General features: G+C 50.6%; 1 protein-coding gene across 1 annotated transcript; it reads right to left on the bottom strand.

The window, feature by feature from the left end:
* Positions 1-281: 281 nt before the first annotated feature.
* Positions 282-17,213, bottom strand: RCOR2 (REST corepressor 2). The gene is made up of 12 exons (XM_060685172.2): positions 15,918-17,213; positions 12,258-12,314; positions 11,415-11,495; positions 9,858-9,910; positions 9,492-9,653; positions 7,678-7,802; positions 5,047-5,116; positions 4,350-4,565; positions 2,906-2,983; positions 1,875-1,932; positions 1,411-1,631; positions 282-1,331 (listed from the first exon to the last, which is right to left on the bottom strand). The coding sequence occupies exons 1-12, from the start codon at positions 16,030-16,032 to the stop codon at positions 978-980; spliced, it is 1,590 nt and encodes a 529-aa protein (XP_060541155.1). The 5' UTR covers positions 16,033-17,213; the 3' UTR covers positions 282-977.
* Positions 17,214-22,386: the final 5,173 nt, after the last annotated feature.

The raw sequence follows: 22,386 nt of genomic DNA, 5'->3' as shown, positions 1-22,386 counted from the left end.
AGGGGGTGGGGGTGGGGAAAACACTCCTTTCCGCTCCAGCCCGGTCCAAAGTTGAGACAACCTGTCGCATCTCTGGGAGACTCTGGCCGGTTTCTTATTAAAGCCAAAGAAATAAAAAGCACATGCTCCGAGCTTGTTTTTCCAAAATGATGGGGAGGGGGAAGGTGTAGGGCGGGGGGCTCTTCCTTGGGAGAATGTCCCAAGCTGTGGATTGGCCAAAATGATGGTGGGGGGGAGGGATGTCCCCTGGCCCCCCTTCCAGTCAAGCACCATCCCGAAGCTTGTACCAAAATATCTTTTATTGAAAATGCCGCGTGGACTCTAAAAAGATGCCGGCGCTGAGCTGCCGGCAGAAAGGAAGAGTGGGGGGGGGAGCTGCTAGGTTCTCAGAAAGTTTGGGGGGGCACGTAAATGGTCCTCTTCTTCCTCTTAAGGCGACCCACAGCTGGCCTCCGATGCTCGCGCACTGCTTCCAGGAGGAGAGCGATGAGTAAGTACAGAGCAGATCCGACTTCAATCCTCTTTTTTTTTTCCGGTCGTCCTTGTAGAAATTCCAAGTCTTCGTACTTCGGAATGGGGGTTTCTGATTCTGGAGCAGTTTGGCCTCTTCCCCCCCACCATAAAATTGGGCAGACAGCCCCCCTTTTTTTCTCTCCTCCCCCTCAATTCATCATCCTCCCCTTCTTTTCAAGCAGTGGAAAGTACTCAGTCCAGTCCTATTCCAAGCTACATCTTCTACTGTTTTCTCATTATCCCACCAAACCCCTTACCCCAATTCCAGCATTACCCCATCCAGGACTGCCAGCTCTCCGCGATGGAGGGGAGGGCAGGAGTGGAAAGACCCCCTCCCCTTTCTCCTGCCCACCCCACCTCCTCCCCTCCCCACTGCCTCCAACCCACTCCGGTGGGCTCGTACCATTCCCAGCTGAACCCCACCCACCGGAGCCGCGATGAGACTGGCGCAGAGGGGTCCCCCTTCAGAGGGACCCCAAGGAGGGTAGAGGGGGCGGCTCTCCTGTCCCGCTGAGCAGCGATGGAGGGTGCTGGGCTCCTCGCGGCGGAGCCTGGCGGGACCCCGCGGGCCGGATGAGCGGAGGCGGCAGCTGGTTGACCGAAAGTCTGGGCTGGAGGAAACGCCCTTGCTGTAAGGGCGGCGGCTGGCGGTGCAGCATGGGTGCGGTGGGCAGGGTGGGCCTCAGCAAGGGGGGAGGCTGGGAGAGCGCCACAGGGGGAGGGCGGGGAGAGGCAGGGAGGGGGGGAAGCGCAGGAGGCGGCTGGGCCAGCTGGGTTGGAGGCGGCTGCGCAGATCGCGATACGGCGGTGATCTGGACCTGCAGGGACCAAAGGAACGATGTCAGCGCCGTGGCGTGTACCCCAACGGCGCCCGGCACCCCGAAGCCTTCCCCTCACCTCGTCCTCTTCCTCGCTGCTGCTCTTCTGCTCCTGGGGGGATGAGCTGCCTTGGGCGGGGGCCGGGCTCAGGCCCTCCTGTTCGGCCTCCCACTCCTGCAGCACCTCCTCCAGGTTGAACCGCCGGCGGTAGCTGACGAAGAAGGTTTTCACCTGCGCCACCGTCTTATTGCTGATCACCTCGGCGATGGCTTGAAAATCTTTGCCGTATTTCCGGATGGCTGACGGGGGGGGGGGAGGGCAGGGGGGAAAGGAGAAAAGCCAAGGTTGAACAGGACAGCTGTTCATGCACCGACCAGCAGAGCGTGGCTTCCCCGTCTCTTGTGTTGAAGAGGACAGCGCCCTCCGTCAGAACTTGAGGACAAAGCCTCCCTGGTGCCCCCAGGGGGAAAGTGCTGCTTATTGATCCTACTGGGTGGGTGGGCTAGAACCCCCCCCCCCAAATCTTCCTAGGGAAAACTCACCCTGCACTGCCAGCAGCTGCTCATCGGTTGTCCAGCGGGAATTGAACTTGATGTTAGTCTGCAAAATTACAGGTTTGAATTGAATCTCGGAGGGGGGGGCATGCACCAGAGCACTTTGGTATCCCAAAACCAGGAAGGCACTGCCCCCCCCCAAATCCTCTGTCCAAATATTGCCCCCAACTCAGTTACACAAATACTACGGCATGAATAGAATTTCTATAGCTTCTAAATTTATTTCTGCATCCACGTTTGTTATTTTGATAAGTAACGGAAAGCGGTGAACGTGTCTAATACTCCCGCCTCCTCTTCTTCCTCGTACAATAACAACAACCCTGCGAGGTGGGTAGACGGAGTTAATGGCACAAAGCCTCCCAGTCTGCTTTCAAGCGTAAGGCGGGACTAGAAGTCATGGTCTACTGATGATTGGCCCAAAGTCTTCCAGTCGGCTGTCATGCCTAAGGCGGGACTAGAATTTACAGTCTCTTGGCGATTGGCCCAAAGTTCCCAGTCATCTTTTGTGCCTAAGGCAGGACTAGAACTCATTGCCTTCTCGTGATTGGCCCAGAGTTCCCAGTCTTTCATACCTAAGGCGGGACTAGAACTCAGTCTTGTGGTGATTGGCCCAGGGTTCCCAGTCTTTCATACCTAAGGCGGGACTAGAACTCACAGTCTCCTGGTGATTGGCCCAAAGTTCCCAGTCATCTTTTGTGCCTAAGGCAGGACTAGAACTCATTGCTTCCTGGTGATTGGCCTAAAGTTCCCAGTTGTCTTTCATGCCTAAGGCGGGACTAGAACTCATTGCCTCTTGGTGATTGGCCCAAAGTCTCCCGGTCGAATGTCACACCTAAGGCGGGACTAGAACTCACCCCACCTAGTTTCCAGCCTGGAGCCTTAACCAGGCTAAACCAAAATGGCTCCCTTACTCTTAAATAAACACAAGTAATATTCCGCCTATTACACTACCTCCTATTTTGGGGAGCACAAAGTTGGACCCCTGGGGTTCCCGCATCGGCACACAGGTGAACACTCACCTCCGTTGGGCGCAGTTTATGTATCCCTTCGCCTAGTGCCTGCTTCATGCTGCTGTTGATCTGTTTGATGCTTTGCACCTAGCACGAAAAGGATTGGGGGAGGGTGTGCCTCAGAACGGGGTTTCCAAGTTTGGGGGCAGGAAGCACCCCACAAGCTTAAAGGATGGGAGGAGGAGACCCAAAAGGACTGGAGATAAAACTACCAACAACTTAGAAGTAAGAAGAAATTTCCTGACGGAACAATTAACCAGTGGAACTCCTTGCCACCAGAAGTTGTGAATGTTCTCCAACACTGGAAGCTTTTTAAGAAGAGATTGAACAACCATTGGTCTGAAGTGGTGTAGGATTTCCTGCCTAAACGGGGTGAAGACCTCCAAAGGTCTCTTCCAACTCTGTTATTCCATATCGTTCCGTTCCATTCCATTCCATTCTATATTCTATTCTCTACATATTCTATTCTATTTTAGTCTATATTCTATTTTATTCTAGTCTACGATTCTATTCTGTATTCTATTCTCTACTTCTTATTCTATATTCTACCATATTCTTTTCTCTATTTGTTCTGTTTTGTTCTATTCCTATTCCTATTCCTATTCTCTCCTCTCCAAATCCTATCCTATCCTTATCCCTATCCCTATTCTATTCTATTCTATCCTATCCTATCCTATCCTATCCTATCCTATCCTATCCTATCCTATCCTATATCCTATCCTATCCCTATCCCTAATCTATTTTTCATATTCTATTCTATTCTATTCTATTCTATTCTATTCTATTCTATTCTATTCTATTCTATTCTATTCTATTCTATTCTATTCTATTCCATTCCATTCCATTCCATTCCATTCTTCTATTCTATTCCATTCCATTCCATTCCACTTTCTATTCTATTCTATTCTATTCTATTCTATTCTATTCTATTCCATTCCATTCCATTCCATTCTTCTATTCTATTCCATTCCATTCCATTCCATTCCATTCCACTTTCTATTCTATTCTATTCTATTCTATTCTATTCTATTCCATTCCATTCCATTCCATTCCATTCCATTCCATTCCATTCCACTTTCTATTCTATTCCATTCCATCCCATTCCACTTTCTATTCTATTCTATTCTATTCCATTCCATTCCATTCTTCTATTCTATTCTATTCTATTCTATTCTATTCTATTCTATTCTATTCTATTCTATTCTATTCCACTTTCTATTCTATTCTATTCTATTCTATTCTATTCTATTCTATCCCTATCCAATCCTATTCACTTCAAATGGGAGAAAGCCAACGTTTAAACTCAGCTTCTCTCCTGCGCCACTGTTCACTTTAGCAATCCTCGGCTGCCGAAGACACCATTGAAAATAAGGGCCCTGTTCAAATAAAATAAAAAAAAAAAAAAAAAGCTGCAAGATTTTTGGGATTGGACTTGATTGATTGGACTGGGTACCTGGCGTTTGAGGGAAACCAGCTGAGAGTCCAGATGGCGCAAGGTGAGCACGGCCATGTCAGGGCTGGTGGAGAGGCCCGTGATGCCTTCTTGGCTCAGGTACATGCCCTTCGGAGGGCGCCGGCGGGCACGGAGAGGGTGGTGCCGATATTGGGGTAGCTGCACTTCCTTCTTCATTGGCCCAGGTTTGCTGCTGGGGGGCTTCGGATAACTAGGCTGAGGGGGGGGAGAGAGAGAAGAGCGAGAGATGAAACGGGGTGGAGACCCACCTCTGGGTCTTGATCCGGTACAGGTAGTCCTCGATTGACGAACAAAACTCCGTCGCTAAGCGAGAACCTTTGCGAAGTGAGTTTCGCTCTGTTTTACAACCGTTCTCGCCGCAGTCATTGGGTTAAATTAGCAACTCAGTTGTTAAGTGAATCCCGCTTTGCCCCCCCGCCCTCCCCGCATTGACTTTTGCTGTTCGGGAGGTCACAAAAAAGGGGACATTGCAACGTCATAAATATGAGTCAGTTGCCAAGAGTCCTGGAATTTTGACCCCGGGAGACGCTTGCGGAGCTCGTGAAAAATGGCCATTTTCTTCCGGGCCATTGCAACTTCCAACCGTCGTTAAACGGAAAGTTGTAAGTTGAGGACCTACCTGTATTGGTACCCTTCTGGACCCCGGCTGCGTGTTCGAGCCTTCCCGGTCCCTTACCTCCTTCTTGGGATCCATGGCATCAAATTCCCCTTCGCTGGCCTGCCGTGCGTCTTCTAATTCATCGTTGCTGTGGGGAAAATGTGGCACTTTTGAGTGGAGTCTTCTCCAGCCACCCCAGAGCTTCTCATCCTAGATCCTGTTTCCATCTAATTGGGGGTTTATCCTAGTTTGTTTCGCACTTCTCAGACGCAACTTCCCATAAAAACACTTCTGTGTGGTTGGCCTGTTTCTTCATCTGCGTCCTTTCCCACTCACTCTCTTTCTTTCTCTCTCTCTTCCACACGCACACACACTTTTTCTCATTCTTTCTCTCACACATACTTTCTTTTTTTCTCCCCTCTTTCTTTCTCCCTCTGGCTCCCTCTTTCTCACACACACACTTTTTCTCACTCTCTCACTCTTTCTCACATACTTTATCTCTTTCTCTTTTTCTCCTCTTTCTTTCTCCCTCTTGCTTCCTCTTTCTCTCTTTCTCTCTCTCTCTCTCACACACACTTTTTCTCTTTTTCTCCCCTTTCTTTCTCCCTCTCACTCCCTTTCTCTCTTCCTCTTTCTCTTACACATGTACACTTTCTCTCTTTCACTCTTTCTCTCTCTGACACACACTTTTTCTCTCTCACTCTCTCACTCTTTCTCTTTCTCCGTCATAAACACACTTTCTCTTTCTCTTTTTCTCCCCTCCCTTTCTTTCTTTCTCCCTCCCTCTCGCTTCCTCTTTCTCTCTTCCTCTTCCTCTCACACACATACACTTTCTCTCTCTTTCACTCTGTCCCTCTCTCTCTCTGACACACTTTTTCTCTTTCTCACTCATTTTCTCTTTCTCACACACACACTTTCTCTTTTTCTCCCCTTTCTCCCTCTCCCTCCCTTTCTCTCTTCCTCTTTCTCTCACACACCTACACTTTCAGTCTTTCTCTCTCTGACACACACTTTTTCTCTTTCTCACTCTTTCTCCCTCACACTTTTTCTTTTTCTCCCCTCTCTCCCGCGTGCTTCCTCTTTCTCTCTTCCCCTTTCTCTCACACACATACACTTTCTCTCTCTTTCACTCTTTCTCTCTCTGACATACACACTTTTTCTCACTCTTTCTCTCTCACACACATTCTCTTTTTCTCCCCTTTCTTTCTCCCTCTTGCTTCCCCTTTCTCTCTTCCTCTTTCTCTCACAAATATATACACTTTCTCTCTTTCACTTTTTCTCTCTGACACACACTTTTTCTCTTTCTCACTCACTCTCACTCTTTCTCTCTCACAAACACACTTTCCCTTTCTCTTTCTCCCCTCTTCCTTTCTCCCCCTCGCTCCCTCTTTCTCTCTTCCTCTTTCTCTCACACACATACACTTTCTCTCTCTTTCACTCTTTCTCTCTCTCTCTCTGTCTCTCTCCCCCTCTCTGACACACACACACACTTTTTCTCACTCTTTCTCTTTCTCTCTCACACACACTTTCTCTCTTCCGCTTTCTGTCAGCTTTGGAAGCACCAGAAGCTTCCACGCTGCCAACTTCTTGCGCTTGGGAAAGTAGGAGGGGGTGATTTGATAGAGCGATTTTTGTTAGACATAATAGCATTCTTCTTTTCGGTCAAGGTCAGGGTGTCCCTGCATCTGGAGGAGGAGTGGTTGCAGTGGGGCCTCAAGTTGGGACGGGTGGGGATTGGGCCTTGTGAGGGACTGATGGGTGCAGGGGCTGGATTTGGGGTTTTGATTTATTGAGGGGAAACCTGGAACTCTCAGATTCGGGTTTTTCCCAGATGTGCCAGTATACCTATTCCAATAAATGAAGATTTTGAGATGAAGCTTTTCTCTCTTGCTTTCTCTTTTTCTCCCTTTTCTCCCTCTCCCTCCTTCGTCCTCTTTCTCTCACATACACTTTCTCTCTTTATCTCTCTCTCACACACACACTCTTTCTCTCACACACACATTTTCTCTTTCTCTTTCTCTTTTTCTCTCCTCTTTCTCCCTCTTGCTCCCTTTTTCTCACACACACATACACTTTCTCTCTCTCTCTCTCACACACACACACACACATTTTTCTCTTTCTCATTTTCTCTTTCTCTCTCGCACACTTTCTCTCTTTCTCTTTTTCTCCCCTCTTTCTCCCTCTCGCTCCCTCTTTCACATACACTTTCTCTCTCACACACACACACACACTTTTTCTCACTCTCTCACTCTTTCTCTCTCGCACACTTTCTCTCACTCTTTCTCTTTCTCACACAAATACTTTTTCTCTTTCTCACTCTCACTCTTTCTTTCTTTCTCTCTCACACACATACTTTCTCACTTTCTTTTTTTCTCCCCTCTTTCTCCCTCTCGCTCCCTCTTCCTCGTTCTGTCTCTGAAACACATACACTTTCTCTCTCTCTCTCTCTCACACACACACACTCACATACACTTTTTCTCACTCTTTTCTCTGCTCTTGCTTCCTCTTTCTCTCTTCCTCTTTCTCTCTCTCACACACTCTCTCTCTCTCACACACACACACACAGAGCCCTGAAGAGCTGCATTTGGCCTGCATTTGATTCAGGAGACCTTTTTTGGGGGCAAGGGGATTTGACATAACCTTCTACAAAGCCCCCAAGCAAACTCCTTCCTGTGCCCTGTGGCAGACTAGATCCCTTTACTGGATCACCTGTCGTCTTTTTCTTTCCTGCTGAGCAGCTTTCGGGCTTGCCTATCCATCACGCTTGTCCGACTTCTGGTCTTCTTCCAAGAGTAGTAATATTTCACCAGGCTGGGGATTAACTTGTCAGGAAGCTACGTGAGATGGATGGAGAGAGAGAGAGAGAGAGAGAGAGAAACTGGTGTATCGGTTGGCATAAAGTGATGATCCAGTCAGCCTTATCCGGAGAGTGTCTATGGTCAAGAAATTCAGCTTCTAAACCAGTGTTTCTCAACCTTGGCCGCTGGACGATGTGTGGACTTCAACTCCCAGAATTCCCCAGCCAGCTGCTGGCTGGGGAATTCTGGGAGTTGAAGTCCACACATCGTCCAGCGGCCAAGGTTGAGAAACACTGTTCTAAGCTTTTGTATAATAATCAACCCTCAGTAAAGGGCTCACTGGATCCACACTTTTGTCCCAAACTTGTGAGTTTGGCTTCTCACACAATGCAATTAAAATGACTTCAGTTGCCAAGCATCTGAGCTTTGATCACATGACCCCAGGGATGCTACAACGGTCGTTAAGTGTGACAGATGGTCTTAAATCCCTTTTTTTCAGTGCCGTTGTAACTTTGAACGGTCACTAAATGAACAGTTTGTAAGTTGAGGACTCCCTGCAACTGAAAATATCTCGTTCACGCGTTCATTTTTGCCACTAATTTTTTTCTTCTTTTTTTTTTATAGAATCAAGTTATGTCAATCAACTTCATTGGCTATCGTTATGTCAAGTTCCATCAATCAACTTCATTGGCTACAGTTATGTCAAGTTATGTCAATCAACTTCATTGGCTATCATTATGTCCAGTTATGTCAATCAACTTCATTGGCTATCATGTTAAGTTATGTCAATCAACTTCATTGGCTATCATTATGTCAAGTTATGTCAATCAACTTTATTGGCTATCGTTATGTCAAGTTCCATCAATCAAGTTCATTGGCTACAGTTATGTCCAGTTCCATCAACCAACTTCATTGGCTATAGTTGTTATGTCAATCAACTTATTGGCTATCTTTATGTCAAGTTATGTCAATCAATTTCATTGGCTATCATTATATCAATCAACTTCATTGGCTATCATTATGTCCAGTTACGTCAATCAACTTCATTGACTATAGTTGTTATGTCAATCAACTTATTGGCTATCGTTATGTCAAGTTACGTCAATCAACTTCAATGGCTTAAGTTACGACAAGTTATGTCAATCAATTTCATTGACTACAGTTATGTTAATTAACTTAATTGACTATCATGTCAAGTTACATCAATCAACTTCATTGGCTACAGTTATGTCAATCAACTTCATTGGCTACAGTTATGTCAAGTTATGTCAATCAATTTCATTGGCTACAGTTATGTCAAGTTATATCAATCAACTTCATTGGCTATCATTATGTCCAGTTATGTCAATCAACTTCATTGGCTATAGTTGTTATGTCAATCAACTTATTGGCTATCGTTATGTCAAGTTACGTCAATCAACCTCAATGGCTTAAGTTACGCCAAGTTATGTCAATCAATTTCATTGTCTACAGTTATGTCAAGTTATGTTAATTAACTTAATTGGCTATCATGTCAAGTTACATCAATCAACTTCATTGGCTACAGTTATGTCAATCAACTTCATTGGCTACAGTTATGTCAAGTTACGTCAATCAACTTCATTGGCTATAGTTATGTCAAATTATGTCAATCAGCTTCATTGGCTGGCGGATAAGAAAGAGAAGAGTAAGGTGGTTTAAACCCCATCCTACCACCAGGTGAGGCCGAATGGGGCATTTATTTACCATCTGCTGGATGCGAGCAAAACTTTTCCCGTGGAAGCTGAAGGCTTGCTCGAACAGGACTTTGTCCTCCACCGTCCATTCATCGGGGAACGGCGTGAAATTGGCTAAATCGGCCAGCGACTTCTCCACATCGTGTTTATGCCACAATAGCATCCCCAAAGCCTGTTGAAAGAAAAAAAGAGATTTGAGACCGTGGATGTGGACGTGGGGAAAAAAAATCTGTTTCTCCCAAGCCTGAAGAGGTGAGAATCCCTTTAAAAATAAGTTTCTAGTCCCCTGTGGGAAAGCTGAACTTGAAAAGGAGAAAGATGGGCCCCGATCCAGGGAAGTTTGGCTGAGCTTTTAATGCTATTTTTCTTTGTTTACCTGTTCAATGTTGTAGCCATGCTTTTCCTTGGCCATGGCGATATATTTGTCCACTAGGGGGAGAAAGAGAGCAAAGTCAGACTCTGGAAGAGGGGGGCGGAGCAATAACCGGAATAAATGAGAGAGGTAATCCTTGATTTATGACGGTTCGTTTCGTGACCGTCCGAAGTTACAACGGCACGGGAAAAAAGTCATTTTTCTTCAGTGCTCTTGTAAAGGGACCCAGATTTTTGGCAATATGCTTGATTCCGTAAGCTGCTCAGAGAGGGCACTAAAATATTTTTAAAGCAGTATACGGTTAGTCCTCCACTTACGACAGTTCATTTAGTGACTGTTCAAAGTTACGACATCACTGGAAAAAAGGCGACTTGTGACCGTCTTTCGCAGTTAACAACCTTTGTCGCACCCTCACAATCGTAGTGATCAAAATTCAGATACCTGGCAACGGGTTCGTACTTACGACCGTTGCTGGGTCCCCCAAGGTCACGTGATCTCCCTTTTGTGACCTTAAGCCAAGCCAGTGGGGAAGCCAGACTCGATTAACAACCTGGTTAACTAACTTATCAACTGCTGCGATTCGCTTAAGAATTGTGGTGAGAAAGGTTCACGAAATGGGGCAGAACTCAACAACATAAATGTCGTGGCTCCATGGTGGCCATAAGTCGAGGACTACCACCTATATATAAAAAGGCTTATTGCAATTGTCAGAAGGTCGCAAAAGGGAATCACATAACCCCGGGACACTGCAACCGTCATAAATACGAGTCAGTGGCTGAGTGTCTGAATTTTGATCACCTGATGCAGCAACGGTCCTTAAGTGTGAAAAACAGTCGCAAGTGACGTTTTTCAGCGCCGTTGTAACTTCAAGCGGTCAGTAAACAAACGGTTGTAAGTCGAGCGCTACCTGTATTTGACACCTCCCTCGTTTCCACCCGAAAAAAAACCTCACAGCAATGCTGCAAAATATTTCAGCTACAACTTCTTCTCCTCCTCCATCCTTCTGGGTGTCCAAGCCTCATCCTTTTAACGGGCGCTCCCCCGAAACACCCCTGGGGACCACCGAACCCCAACACTGACCCCCCCCAAAACCTCCAACCCCGCTTTTCAGCAAAGGCTGAACTGCCTTTCCTGCTGCCAACCCCCCAACCCCCCCCCCAGCTTCCTGCACCAGCCAGATTTAAAAAAAAAAAAAAAAAAAACCTGGGAGCACACGAACGGCATAATAATTGCTTCTAGAGGGAGGGAGAGGGAAGGGAGGACTGCCAATCAAAGGCTGTGGAATAGATGAAATCCCACCCACCCACCCTATCCCCCTACCCCACCCCCACCCCCTAGAAAACCTAGGGCAAGGTTGCTTCTGGAAGTGGGGTGGGCTCCAAGCAGGACGAAAGAGAGAGAGAGAGAGGGAAAAAAAACCCCAACAACTATTAATTCACGCGAAGATCAAAATATCTTGGAGGAATAAGTGGGTGGGGGGGACGGACTGGAGGGGGTGGGGGTCACAATAAGGCAAAAGCCATTGATCTGAGGCTGCCTTTCCGGCTTTTTTCCACTCACATTTGGCATCCGAGACACAGTGATTAGGTGACCAAACCAACATCCCTTTTAACTCTTTATTGCTGAACCGAGCAGGACTCTCTGGGTAGACAAAAGAGGAGAAGAGGCCATTAAGGACACACATACACACACGCAGAGAGGCCAAATCCCTCTTCCCCCAAAGGAGGGGAGGGGGGAATAAAGAAGCAAGGAAGGGACGTCGCCCCCCCCCACTCACACCCCCCACACCCTCTCCTCCCCGCCTCCCCCACCTTCTTCCCTGCACTGTTTAAGCGGCCATCCTCACTGCTTGCTTCGGTCTTTTTTTTATTATTATTATTTTTTATTAAACCACGGACGCTCCTCCCAACACACACACAAATACACACACTTGGCCAGCCTGCAAGAAGGGCCTCGACCTCCACCGCAGCCCCCTAACTAAGAAGCCAAAGGGGTTAATTTAAAGGGGGGGGCAGGGCAGAATTTGCAAGGATGGAGAAGAGACCTGGGGGGAGTGTTTCAAGAGAGGGACCCCTTTTAAGACTGGGGGAGGGGGGCGAGAGGGAAAGGAAAGAGGGGTGTGGGGAAACTGCCAGGAAGGCAGTCAAGAGAGGTCAAACCCACCCACCCCCAATTCCCCTTTTCTGGCTGCCTGGATGATATTTTATTTATTTAGCGTAACTTGCAATCACCGATATACAAATGTAGTTTGAATAAAGAAGGAAAGAGAAGTGTTGGGGGGGGGGGAAGCAGCTTTCCTAGTTGCCTGCAGTCTGGGAAAAGGAGGTGGGAGGGGGTGGTTTGTTCCTTCCCTGCTCTCCCCCTCCCCACCCCTTATTTCTCCCCCCCCCTTTTCCTTTTTACCTGGTTTGCACTCTGGAATGACTGCCTGGTAATCTGCTCCCACTCGGATCATGCTATCTGCGAAGGAACAAGAGAGGGCACAAAAAAAAAAAGAGAGAGAGAGAGAGAGAAAAAAAAAACTCGGACCGGCTTCTCAAGTTAACGCAGGGGGGGGAGGAGGGGAGGGAGGGGGAAGGGAGGACAACAGCTGGCTTCCTGAGGGTGCCCGGAGTTGCCCAAGGGGAAACCCCCCCCCCCGCTTCAGATGCCCAGTGCACTTCCAACATTTGGGCTTCTTGGCCCCCATTCGGGATCGGGAACATCTGCGAGCATCTTCGGGCATACCCGCCCCCCCCCTCCAGGAAAAAAGCTTTGGCTGAAAGGGACGCGGGGTGGGGGAGGGGAGGGTTTGCAGATGTGTTAAAACAATGGCAGGCCCCACCCCCCCCCCCGCTGCCCACAGCATGCCAAAGCCCTCACCTGAATGCCCCCCCACCCCACCCCGTAGCAGGGCCAGCCCTTCCCTCCTGGAAAGAAAGTGGCATTCAGTGTTTTTACTTGCTTGGCCTGCTGGTGGGAGATGGGCTGGGGAGGGGCCACTTTGGGGCCCCGAGGGAGCCTTCTTTCCACCACCCCCCGCCCCATATTCCCCCCAAAATCAAAGCTCTGATCCCTCTCCAAAGTGAAGCAGCTTTGAGGAGAGTTGGGAAAGAGCCCCTGAGGCTGGAAACACCCCCTCCCCACCTTCCTTGGTCCTTGCTTGCTGCCTTAGGGTTCCAGGCGTACCATCCCTGAAACCTTTGGGCCCTGGAGAATCAAGGCCCCTTTTGGGATGCCCCCCCCCACACACACACCCCCAGAAAACAACAAGAGGAGAATAACTGAGAAACCTGCTAAGGCCCCCCTGTCTATTCCTGCCTCCCCCCCCCACCCCGCCAGCTGCTGTCCTTTTGATTAGTTCTTCCTTCCTTCCCTTTTCCTCCCCTTTGTTACTCCATCTCCCTCTTCTTCTTTCCTCCCTCCCTCCTTCCTTCCCTCCCCTTCTGTCCTTTCCTTTCCCTTCCCTTTGTTACTCCTGCCTGACTGCCTGCCTTTCTTCCTTCTCCTTCCCTTCCCTCATTAGTCCATCTCTCTCTCTCCTTCCTTCTCTTTCCCTCCCCTTCATTACTCTGTCTCACTCTCCTTTCTCCCTCCCTTCTTCTTCCTTTCCTTTCCTTTCCCTTCCTTCCTTCCCTTTCCTTCCCCTCCATTACTCCATCTCCCCCTTCCTTCCTTCCTTCCTTCTTCCTTTTCTTTCCCTTCCTTCCTTCCCTTTCCTTCCCCTTCATTACTCCATCTCCTTCCTTCCTTCTTCCTTTCCCTTCCCTTCCTTCCCTTACCCTTCATTACTCCATCTCCTTCCTTCCTTCTTCTTTTCTTTCCCTTCCTTCCCCTTCATTACTCCATCTCCCTCTTTCTTCCTTCCTTCCTTCTTCCTTTCCTTTCCCTTCCTTCCTTCCCCTTCATTACTCCATCTCCTTCCTTCCTTCCTTCTTCCTTTCCTTTCCCTTCCTTCCCTTACCCTTCATTACTCCATCTCCTTCCTTCCTTCCTCCTTTCCTTTCCCTTCCTTCCTTTCCCCTTCAATACTTCATCTCTCTCTTCCTTCCTTCCTTCCTTCCCTTCTTCCTTTCCTTTCCCTTCCTTCCTTCCCTTTCCTTCCCCTTCATTACTCCATCTCCCTCTTCCTTCCTTCCTTCTTCTTCCTTTCCTTTTCCTTCCTTCCCCTTCATTACTCCATCTCTTCCTTCCTTCCTTCCTTCCTTCCTTCCTTCCTTCCTTCCTTCCTTCCTTCTTCCTTTCCCTTCCTTCCCTTACCCTTCATTACTCCATCTCCTTCCTTCCTTCTTTCCTCCTTTCCTTTCCCTTCCTTCCTTTCCCCTTCATTACTTCATCTCCCTCTTCCTTCCTTCCTTCCCTTCTCCCTTCTCCCTCCCTCTTTTGATATCCTTAAACAGCTGCTAAGCAGCAGCAAGATCTGGAAACATTTAGCCAATGACATGCCAAGCAGCTCCCAAGCTTTCCCTTCCTGGCACAAGGTCTCAGGAACACATGTGGGGGTGGGGGGGTGGGGGGGGCAGCTGAGAAGGTTCTCAGAAGGATTCAAATTGGGGTAACCTCCAACCATCCAGCCTCTTTTTTTCCAGGATGAGTTGGGGAGGGGGGGGGAGCCATTTCAACTTCCAAACAGGTAGCGCTCCCTAGTGACTTCTAAGGGGGAGGGGGGCTCATGCAACCCGTTTCCCCTCCCTCCCTCCCCCCCCCCGCACAATACCTCCTCTGCATTTCGTGGGGGGTGGGAATCAAGGTAGGTTTGGCCACCTTTGGTGAGCGATATTTCAATGGGGTGGGAATGACTTAGCAGAGACAGATGGGCATTGAAGCAGCTTGAGTTTGTGCTTTCCCGGCCCCTCCACCACGGAAGTAGTAATTGGGGGGGGGGGTTGGAATTTGCAAAGCTTGCCCAGAAGGCCCCCCCCTCCCCACAAAGGGATCCAGAGAAACCTGGCTGACCAAGATATGGGTGGGAGGGATGCTTAATCTACCCAGCAAAAAAATCAGTCAAAAGGAGCTCATTTGGGGGGGGGTTGTCTTTCTCTGGCCGGTGGGCTTCCTGCCCCCCCTTCCTCCAGCAGTAGCCTTGCAAGCACGCTTCTCCCCCTCCCCAACCGAGAATCTTGGCTGCGTGAGGAACAGCCCCCCCCCACTCTGAGCCATGGGGAGGCTCCTTCCATCCACATCCTCTCCCTCTAGAGATGCTAAACAAAGCCAGCGGAGTGGGGGGTGGGGGGGGGGGTGGAGGCGGCGGTGCAGGAAGCTCTCCCCCCCCCCGCCCGGCCATGCCTAAAGGGGAGCAAGAGCTGAGAGGTGGGGGGGGGAAGGAGGACCCAATGGAGCGCTCTCAAAGCGCCCAACTTCCCAATTTTAGGCTTTGGGGAGTGGGGGGGGGGGGAGGATGAAGTGGTCAGCGACCTGAAGCATCCTTTCTCCTCGCCCCATTGGCGAAGCAAAGGGAGGGGGGCAAGGAGATTGCCCAAAGGGCACCCCCTGAGAGGGGGGGGGAGAGGGAGGGCGGTGCATTGTCTCACCCAGGCAGCCCCCAACCACGGGACGCTGGAGGAGGAGAAGAGGGGGGGGGGGTCTGTTACAAGGCTACCCACCGCGACCCAGACCTCTGGCCTCCCCTTCTCCGACACACACACACGCCCCCCCCCACGCATAAACTCCGGGCCCATCTGCCTTCCCCCCCCCCCCATGCCCATCCCCTTCTCCGCCAACCCGCCTTATTGTTATTGTTGTGGTGGTGGAAGTCGCGGAGCTCATCGGCACGCTCTTTCCCGGGCCAAAACCGGGGGGGGCTCTTTCCCAGCGCCGGGGAGAGAGGGGGGTCCCAGATCAGCCCCCACCCACCCACCCGCCGTGTGTGTCCCCCCAGGACGAAGGCAGATGGCCTCGCGTGGGGTGCAGAGCAGGGCGACGAGGTTCTAAGCAGCTCCCCGTCCATCATCACCCCCATTTGGTTCCTTCTCCCCCCACCCGGGAGACTTTTTTTGGGGGGGTCGGGACGGCTGGGGCCCCGGGGGCCCCGATCCTGCTCCCCTTCCTTCCCTCCGACGCCCCCCACCCCACCCGTCGGCTCACCGTGCGAGTGCTCTTCCTCACTGCTCTCGTCTTCGGAATTGGGGTGGGTACCGTTGGTGGCTGATTTGGCCCGGCTCCTGGAGAGGATCCCCGATTTTTCCATGACGGAAGGCATCTTCGCTCCGGCTGCCTCTGGCTCCCACCGCCGCCCCTGCCCCGATTTCCCAATTTCAAAGCCGCTGCTGAACCATCATCCAAGGAGGGGAAAATAAGGCGAAGTTGGGGCGGGTTAAGGAGGACTCCCCAACCCAGAAGGCCCGGCCCCCGGTCCTATCCGGCCCGGGTGGGTGGGTAGGTGGGTTGCAGCGCGCTCTCGGCTTCTCCTGGCCCCGCGCGCCGCTTCCCCTCCCTTCCCGCGTGGGATTCCCACGCGCCGCCGCCGCCGCTGCCTTGCAAAGTTTACGGTAAACTTCCCCGGACCGGGCGCAGGCGGAGCGAGAAGAAAGAGGAGGGGGGGGGAGAAAGCCTCGGGGGTCGCTGAGTCCCCCCCCCCTCCCTGGGGGAGGGGAGATCAAGGGAGGAGGAGTGGAGGGGGGGAGGTAGGGGGCGTCGCCAAGAAGGACCCCGGATGCTCTCCCTAAAAAAAAAAAAAAATTACTGGGAAAAAACAGAATGGGGGATTTAAAAAAAAGAGAGAGAGAGAGATCTACCAAAGTGGGGAAGGGGCTTTTCTTTTGCTCCCTGGAAGTCGCCCCCCCCCGAGCCCTAAATCAGCCTCGCTGCCCTTTGGGGAGAGAGAGATGCAGGAAACTTGTGCAAAGGGGAGATTGCAACTCCGAGGGAGAAAAGCCCAGGTCTACGACCCCCCCCCAACCTAACCCCCGTTTCGAGGCGGGCGGGGTCCTTGAAGCGCAAACAAAAAAAAAAAGTTGCGGACGAGCGAGCGCTGCCCTTTTCTTCCTCCTCCTCCCCTCTTTCCCTCCTCCTCTTCTTCCCTCCTCCTCCTCTTCTTTTCCTCCTCCTCCTCTTCTTCCCTCCTCCTCCTCTTCCTTCTCCTCTTCTTCTTCTCCTCCTACTCTTCCTCCTCCCTCCTCTTCTTCCTCCCTCCTCCTCCTCTTCCTCCTCCTCTTCTTCTTCTTCCTCCTCCTCTTCTTCCTCCCTCCTCCTCTTCTTCTTCTTCTCCTCCTCCTCTTCTTCCTCCTCCTCTTCTTCTCTTCCTCCTCCTCCTCCTCTTCTTCCTCCTCCTCCCGCCGCCGCCACCAGCTCCTTTCCCCTCCCGCTCGCACAATGAGTCGCAGCCCGGCGCTCTCCCCTCTCTTTCCCTCCTCCTCCTCCTCCTCCTCCTCCCCGCCCCCCCCCCACCCAGCCTCCACCTCTCTCTCCCCCCCCACTCCGCCCCTCTCTGGCTCTCCGGCTGCTGGTTGGGAGAAAGTAGATCCAGCCCCCCCGCCTGCCTTCGCACCTCCTCCTCCTCCTCCCCCCCACAGACCCTTCCGCCGGCTCCTGGCTTGCACATCTGGCCAGAGGCGCGCGCGGAGGCGAGAGAGGGGGGGGGAGAGAGAGCGCGCGCTCGAGACGGCGCGGGAGGGAGGGAGGGAAGGAGAGAAAGGGAAAGTGGGGGGGGTGGAGAAAAAGGGAAAGGGGAAAAGAGAAAGAAGGGGAGGGGGAGAGAGATAGACAGCGCTCCAGATGTGCGCGTGCCCCAAGCACGGTCCAGCCGAGGGGGGACCCCATCTCTGGGAGAGCGCCCCCGTCCCCGGGGGTGGGTATGCGGAGCGACCCCTTTTGCGGCGGGGGTGGGGAGGGCGAGCAAAGCTGGGGTTCCCCCTTCCCCGGGCAAAGAGGCACGTGGGAGTCGCGCTCCGGTCCTTTCCAGCCGTGGCCCCCTCCCCTTGCTTGAGAGGGGAGGGGAGATGGGGGTCGACAAATAGACAAAAGCCGGCCCATCCTTCCCTTCTTCCCCCTTGCGCTCTAGACCAGGGGCAGGGGTCCCCCCCTCTCCTCTCTTGCTTTCCCTCCGCCGCCCCCCAAGAATCAAAGCCTCCCTTCCCGCAGACCCCCACCCGATCCTGCCTGAGCATCATTCCTTCCCCCCCCAATTTTAATAATAATAATAATAACTTTATTATTGTACGTGTATACATAATACACCCATACCACGAAATTCACCTAACAACCAAAGACCAGGTCCAACACGCATAACAAACCCCACTCCCGCCCACCACAAATTCACCACCCAAACATCCACACGACAGACCAAGAAACCCCCCTCCCATCTGGCTGTGGGGCAAGGGGGTGATTTCCCTCATCCACCCACCCACCCAATGGTCCTATGGATGGAGGGGGGGGAGTTTCTGGAGCAACTGGTCAGGATGGTGTCCCCTCCTCTCTCCTCTCCATCAAAAGCCTCTCAGGGCGATGGATGGATGGATGGATGGATGGATGGATGGATGGATGGATGGACCAGCATTTCTCTTTTATCCTGGGGGGGAGGGGCAGGGGAGAGAGACGGTGTCTCAGAGGCTGAAATGCTGCCCTCCAGCAAAAGTTTCCAAAAATTATGGGGCAAAGGAAGGTTTGTTTGTTTTTGTTTTCCCTTTCTGGGAGAAAATTTGCAGAGGGCAAGAAAAAAGGGGTGGAATTTTGGATCCAGCATCTGGGATCAGCAAGGGGTTGGGGTGGAGAATGTATTTCCAGAGGTGTGTAAAATTGAGGGAAGGAATTATTGTAGGAACAGTTTGCACAGTTCGCAGGATATTTTTAACCTGGTTATAGCTGAAGATATGGAGCATTCCCACATTACCTTAGGTTTTTGGGTGGTTTAAACTTAATTTTGAACGTGGCTTCTTAGCGTACGACGAGAACTTCTTGAACCTAGAAAACAGCTGCGTTCTCTTGGGCGTCCTTAGCCGGTCTCGACCCAGATGTGTTCTGATAAAAAAATGACTTCTGCATCCCTCTGTGTATTAAATTTGGGATATTCTTAGACAGCAATCTCTTCCTTTTGATTTCCCAAAGAAGTAAACAGAGATCCTGGCCAGGAATATCTAGGATAGCGGCTGATTTAATGGTAGAGGGGCAGTGTTTTTCCAACTTTTGGCAACTTTTAAAATGGGTGGACTTTAATTCCCAGAATTGAAGTGGCTGGGGGATTCTGGGAGTTGAAGTCCCCCCCCATCTTAAAGCAAGCTGGCTGGGGGATTCTGGGAGTTGAAGTCCCCCCCCATCTTAAAGCATGCTGGCTGGGGGATTCTGGGAGTTGAAGTTCCCCCATCTTAAAGCAAGCTGGCTGGGGGATTCTGGGAGTTGAAGTCCACCCATCTTAAAGCAAGCTGGCTGGGGGATTCTGGGAGTTGAAGTTCCCCCATCTTAAAGCCTGCTGGCTGGGGGATTCTGGGAGTGGAAGTCAACCCATCTTAAAGCCTGCTGGCTGGGGGATTCTGGGAGTGGAAGTCAACCCATCTTAAAGCCTGCTGGCTGGGGGATTCTGGGAGTTGAAGTCCACCCATCTTAAAGCAAGCTGGCTGGGGAATTTTGGGAGTTGAAGTCCACCCATCTTAAAGCAAGCTGGCTGGGGGATTCTGGGAGTTGAAGTCCACCCATCTTAAAGCAAGCTGGCTGGGGGATTCTGGGAGTTGAAGTCCACCCATCTTAAAGCAAGCTGGCTGGGGGATTCTGGGAATTGAAGTCCACCCATCTTAAAACAAGCTGGCTGGGGAATTCTGGGAGTTGAAGGCCACCCATCTTAAAGCAAGCTGGCTGGGGAATTCTGGGAGTTGAAGTCCACCCATCTTAAAGCAAGCTGGCTGGGGGATTCTGGGAATTGAAGTTCCCCCATCTTAAAGCAAGCTGACTGGGGAATAAAGCTGGAAGGGACTTTGGAGGTCTTCTAGTCCAACCCTCTGCTCAAGCAGGAGGCCTTATGCCCATTTCAGACAAATGGCTGTTCAGGTCTCTTCTTGAAACCCTCCAGTGATGGGAGCTCCCACAACTTCTGGAGGCAACTTCTGTTCCACTGCTTAATTGTTCTGAAGGCCAGGAAATTTCTCCTTGATTCTAGGTTGTTTCTCTCCTTGATTAATGTCCACCCATTGCTTCTTGTCCTGCCTTCAGGGGCTTTGGAGAATAGGCTGAGGCCCCCTCCCTCTTCTAGGGAGCAGCCCCTCAAACCCTGGAATGCTGCTATCGTTGGCACCCCTGGTCCTTCTTTTTTCTCTAGACTCACCATACCCAGGTCCTGCAACCGTTCTTCATAAACCTCTTCCAGCATTAAATAATTCTTCTGCTTTTTTTGCTCAAAACCCCATTCCAGCTTTCCATGAAGCTCCCGTGCTCATCATCGGTATCTCTCCTTCAGTTTGTTTTGGTCTGTTTTTCCTCTTCCTCCACCTCCTCCTCTTCATCTTGTTTTCCTCCTCCTCCTCCTCCTCCTCCTCCTCCTCTTCATCTTGTTTTCCTCCTCCTCCTCCTCCTCCTCTTCTCCACCTCCTCCTCCTCCTCTTCTTATTTTCCTCCTCTTCTTATTTTCCTCCTCCTCCTCCCCTTCTTCTTCTTCTTCTCCTCCTCCTCCTCCTCTTCTTCTTCCTCTTCTTCTTCCATCTTCTCCTCCATCTCTTCCTCCTCCTATTCTTCTTCTCCACCTCCTCCTCTTCTTCTTCCTCTTCTTCTTCCATCTTCTCCTCCTTCTCTTCCTCCTCCTATTCTTCTCCTCCTCCTCCTCCTTTTCTTATTTTCCTCCCCCTCTCCCTCCTCCCCTTCTTCTCCACCTTCTCCTCCTTCTCCTCCTCCTCTTCTTCTTCCTCTTCTTCTTCCATTTTCTCATCCATCTCTTCCTCCTCCCATTCTTCTTCTCCACCACCTCCTCCTCTTCTTATTTTCCTCCCCCTCCCCCTCCTCCCATTCTTCTTCTTCTTCTCCACCTTCTCCTTCTCCTCCTCCTCTTCTTCTTCCTCTTCTTCCTCCATCTCCTCTTCCATCTCTTCCTCCTCCTATTCTTCTTATTTTCTTCCCCCTCCTCCCATTCTTCTTCCTCTTCCTCTTCCTCTTCCTCCTCCATCTCATCCTCCTACTATTATTATTATTCTTCTCCACCTCCTCCTCCTCTTATTTTTTTGGGGTGAGTCCTTCTTGCAATCAGATTTTCTGAACCATTTTAGGCAACTAAACGGTAATTTTGGGGGGGGGGAAAAACACACCAGTACAGCTAGCCCTCGACTTACAACAGTTCGCTTAGTGACCATTCAAAGTTACAACCGCACTGAAAAATGTGGCTAACGACCGTTTTTCCACACTTAGGACTGATCAAAATTCAGATACCTGGTAACTGACACATATACAAAAAGTATGAAGGCTATTGCTTAACGCATTGTAAGCCGCCCTGAGTTCTCCGGAGAAGGGCGGCATGTAAATCAAACCAATTAATTAATTAATTAATTAATTAATATTTATTAATTAGGTTGTAGGGAGGTTGTAGCCTCCCTGGGGGGGGTGTCACATGATCCCCTTTTGCGAGCTTCTGAAAGGCAAAGTCCACAGGAAAAAGATTCGCTTAACGACCTTGCGACTCATTGAACAACCGTGGTGACTCCCTGGCTGTAAAAACAGGCTAAAAAAAAAATTTCACTTGACAAAGCATCTCAAAATTAGCACCAAATGTTGGGCTCCATTGTGATCGTAAATCGAGGACTGCCTGTAATCCCACCCTCGCCCCCCACCCCCCCAGTTGCTGCTGTGCTTTTCCTCTCCATCCAAAACCCGAAAACAGAGCGCAGATTTTTTGCCCCCCCTCCCCGCACGGCCCCTGCCCTCAATTTGAGGGAGAAAGCCCCACGCCCCAGAAAGAAAGGGAACAATGGCTGCAGAAGAGAAGCAGAGGAAAACATTGGAAAAGAGAACAAGAGCGGGGTGGGGTGGGGGGAAAAAAACCTGCCCCTTTCCCCTATGTTTTGGAAAAACACTTTGATGTCCAAGGATCGGGGTGCTGTGAAATTGGGGAAGGGGTGACATTGCCTGGGGCCAATCGCCCAGAGTCTTGGTGGAGAATTTTTATTTGTTTTCTGTTTGGAGAGGCATGCAGAGGTTAGGAGGGGTTTTTTGGTGGAAGAGGGGAAGAGAAATGCATAGCTTAAAGGGGTTTGCCCCCCCCCAGATGAGGGTCTCCCCATTTGCAAGTGCTCGGCTTTCATTTTTTCCAAGGAGAAGAGGGCAACCACGTGCCCTCGGTGGGGTGGGGGGGGGTGGGAGGGGAGAAGAGGAGAGAACTAGCCCGATTTTTCCACTGTAGCACACACAGACTATATTGTTTATTTATTTATTTATTAGTTCAATTTATATGCCGCCCTTCTCCGGAGACTCAGGGTGGCTTACAATGCGTTAAGCAATAGCCTTCATACTTTGGTATATACCTGCTTAGTAGGGCTTTCGCCCCCCCCCCCAAAGCGGTGTTCTTTTTTTTATACAAAGTCAGCTTATTGCCCCCCACAATCCGGGTCCTCATTTTACCTACCTCAGAAGGATGGAAGGCTGAGTC

This window comes from Pantherophis guttatus, chromosome 18 (assembly GCF_059756535.1).
Source record: "Pantherophis guttatus breed Tessera chromosome 18, ASM5975653v1, whole genome shotgun sequence".
Classification (NCBI taxonomy): Eukaryota; Metazoa; Chordata; class Lepidosauria; order Squamata; family Colubridae; genus Pantherophis; species Pantherophis guttatus.
Note: the sequence above shows the minus strand (reverse complement) of the source record. Positions and strands in the feature narration are given on the sequence as shown.

Bases quoted from the DNA above. Each gene is read 5' to 3' on its own strand.
- RCOR2 (XM_060685172.2), bottom strand. From the start codon at position 16,032: ATGCCTTCCGTCATGGAAAAATCGGGGATCCTCTCCAGGAGCCGGGCC. The intron at 9,911-11,414 runs GTGAGTGGAAAA...TTCTCCCCCTAG, and splicing joins CTGTGTCTCGGATGCCAAAT to TGGACAAATATATCGCCATG. The intron at 1,632-1,874 runs GTGAGTTTTCCC...CCCCCCCGTCAG, and splicing joins GCAGCTGCTGGCAGTGCAGG to CCATCCGGAAATACGGCAAA.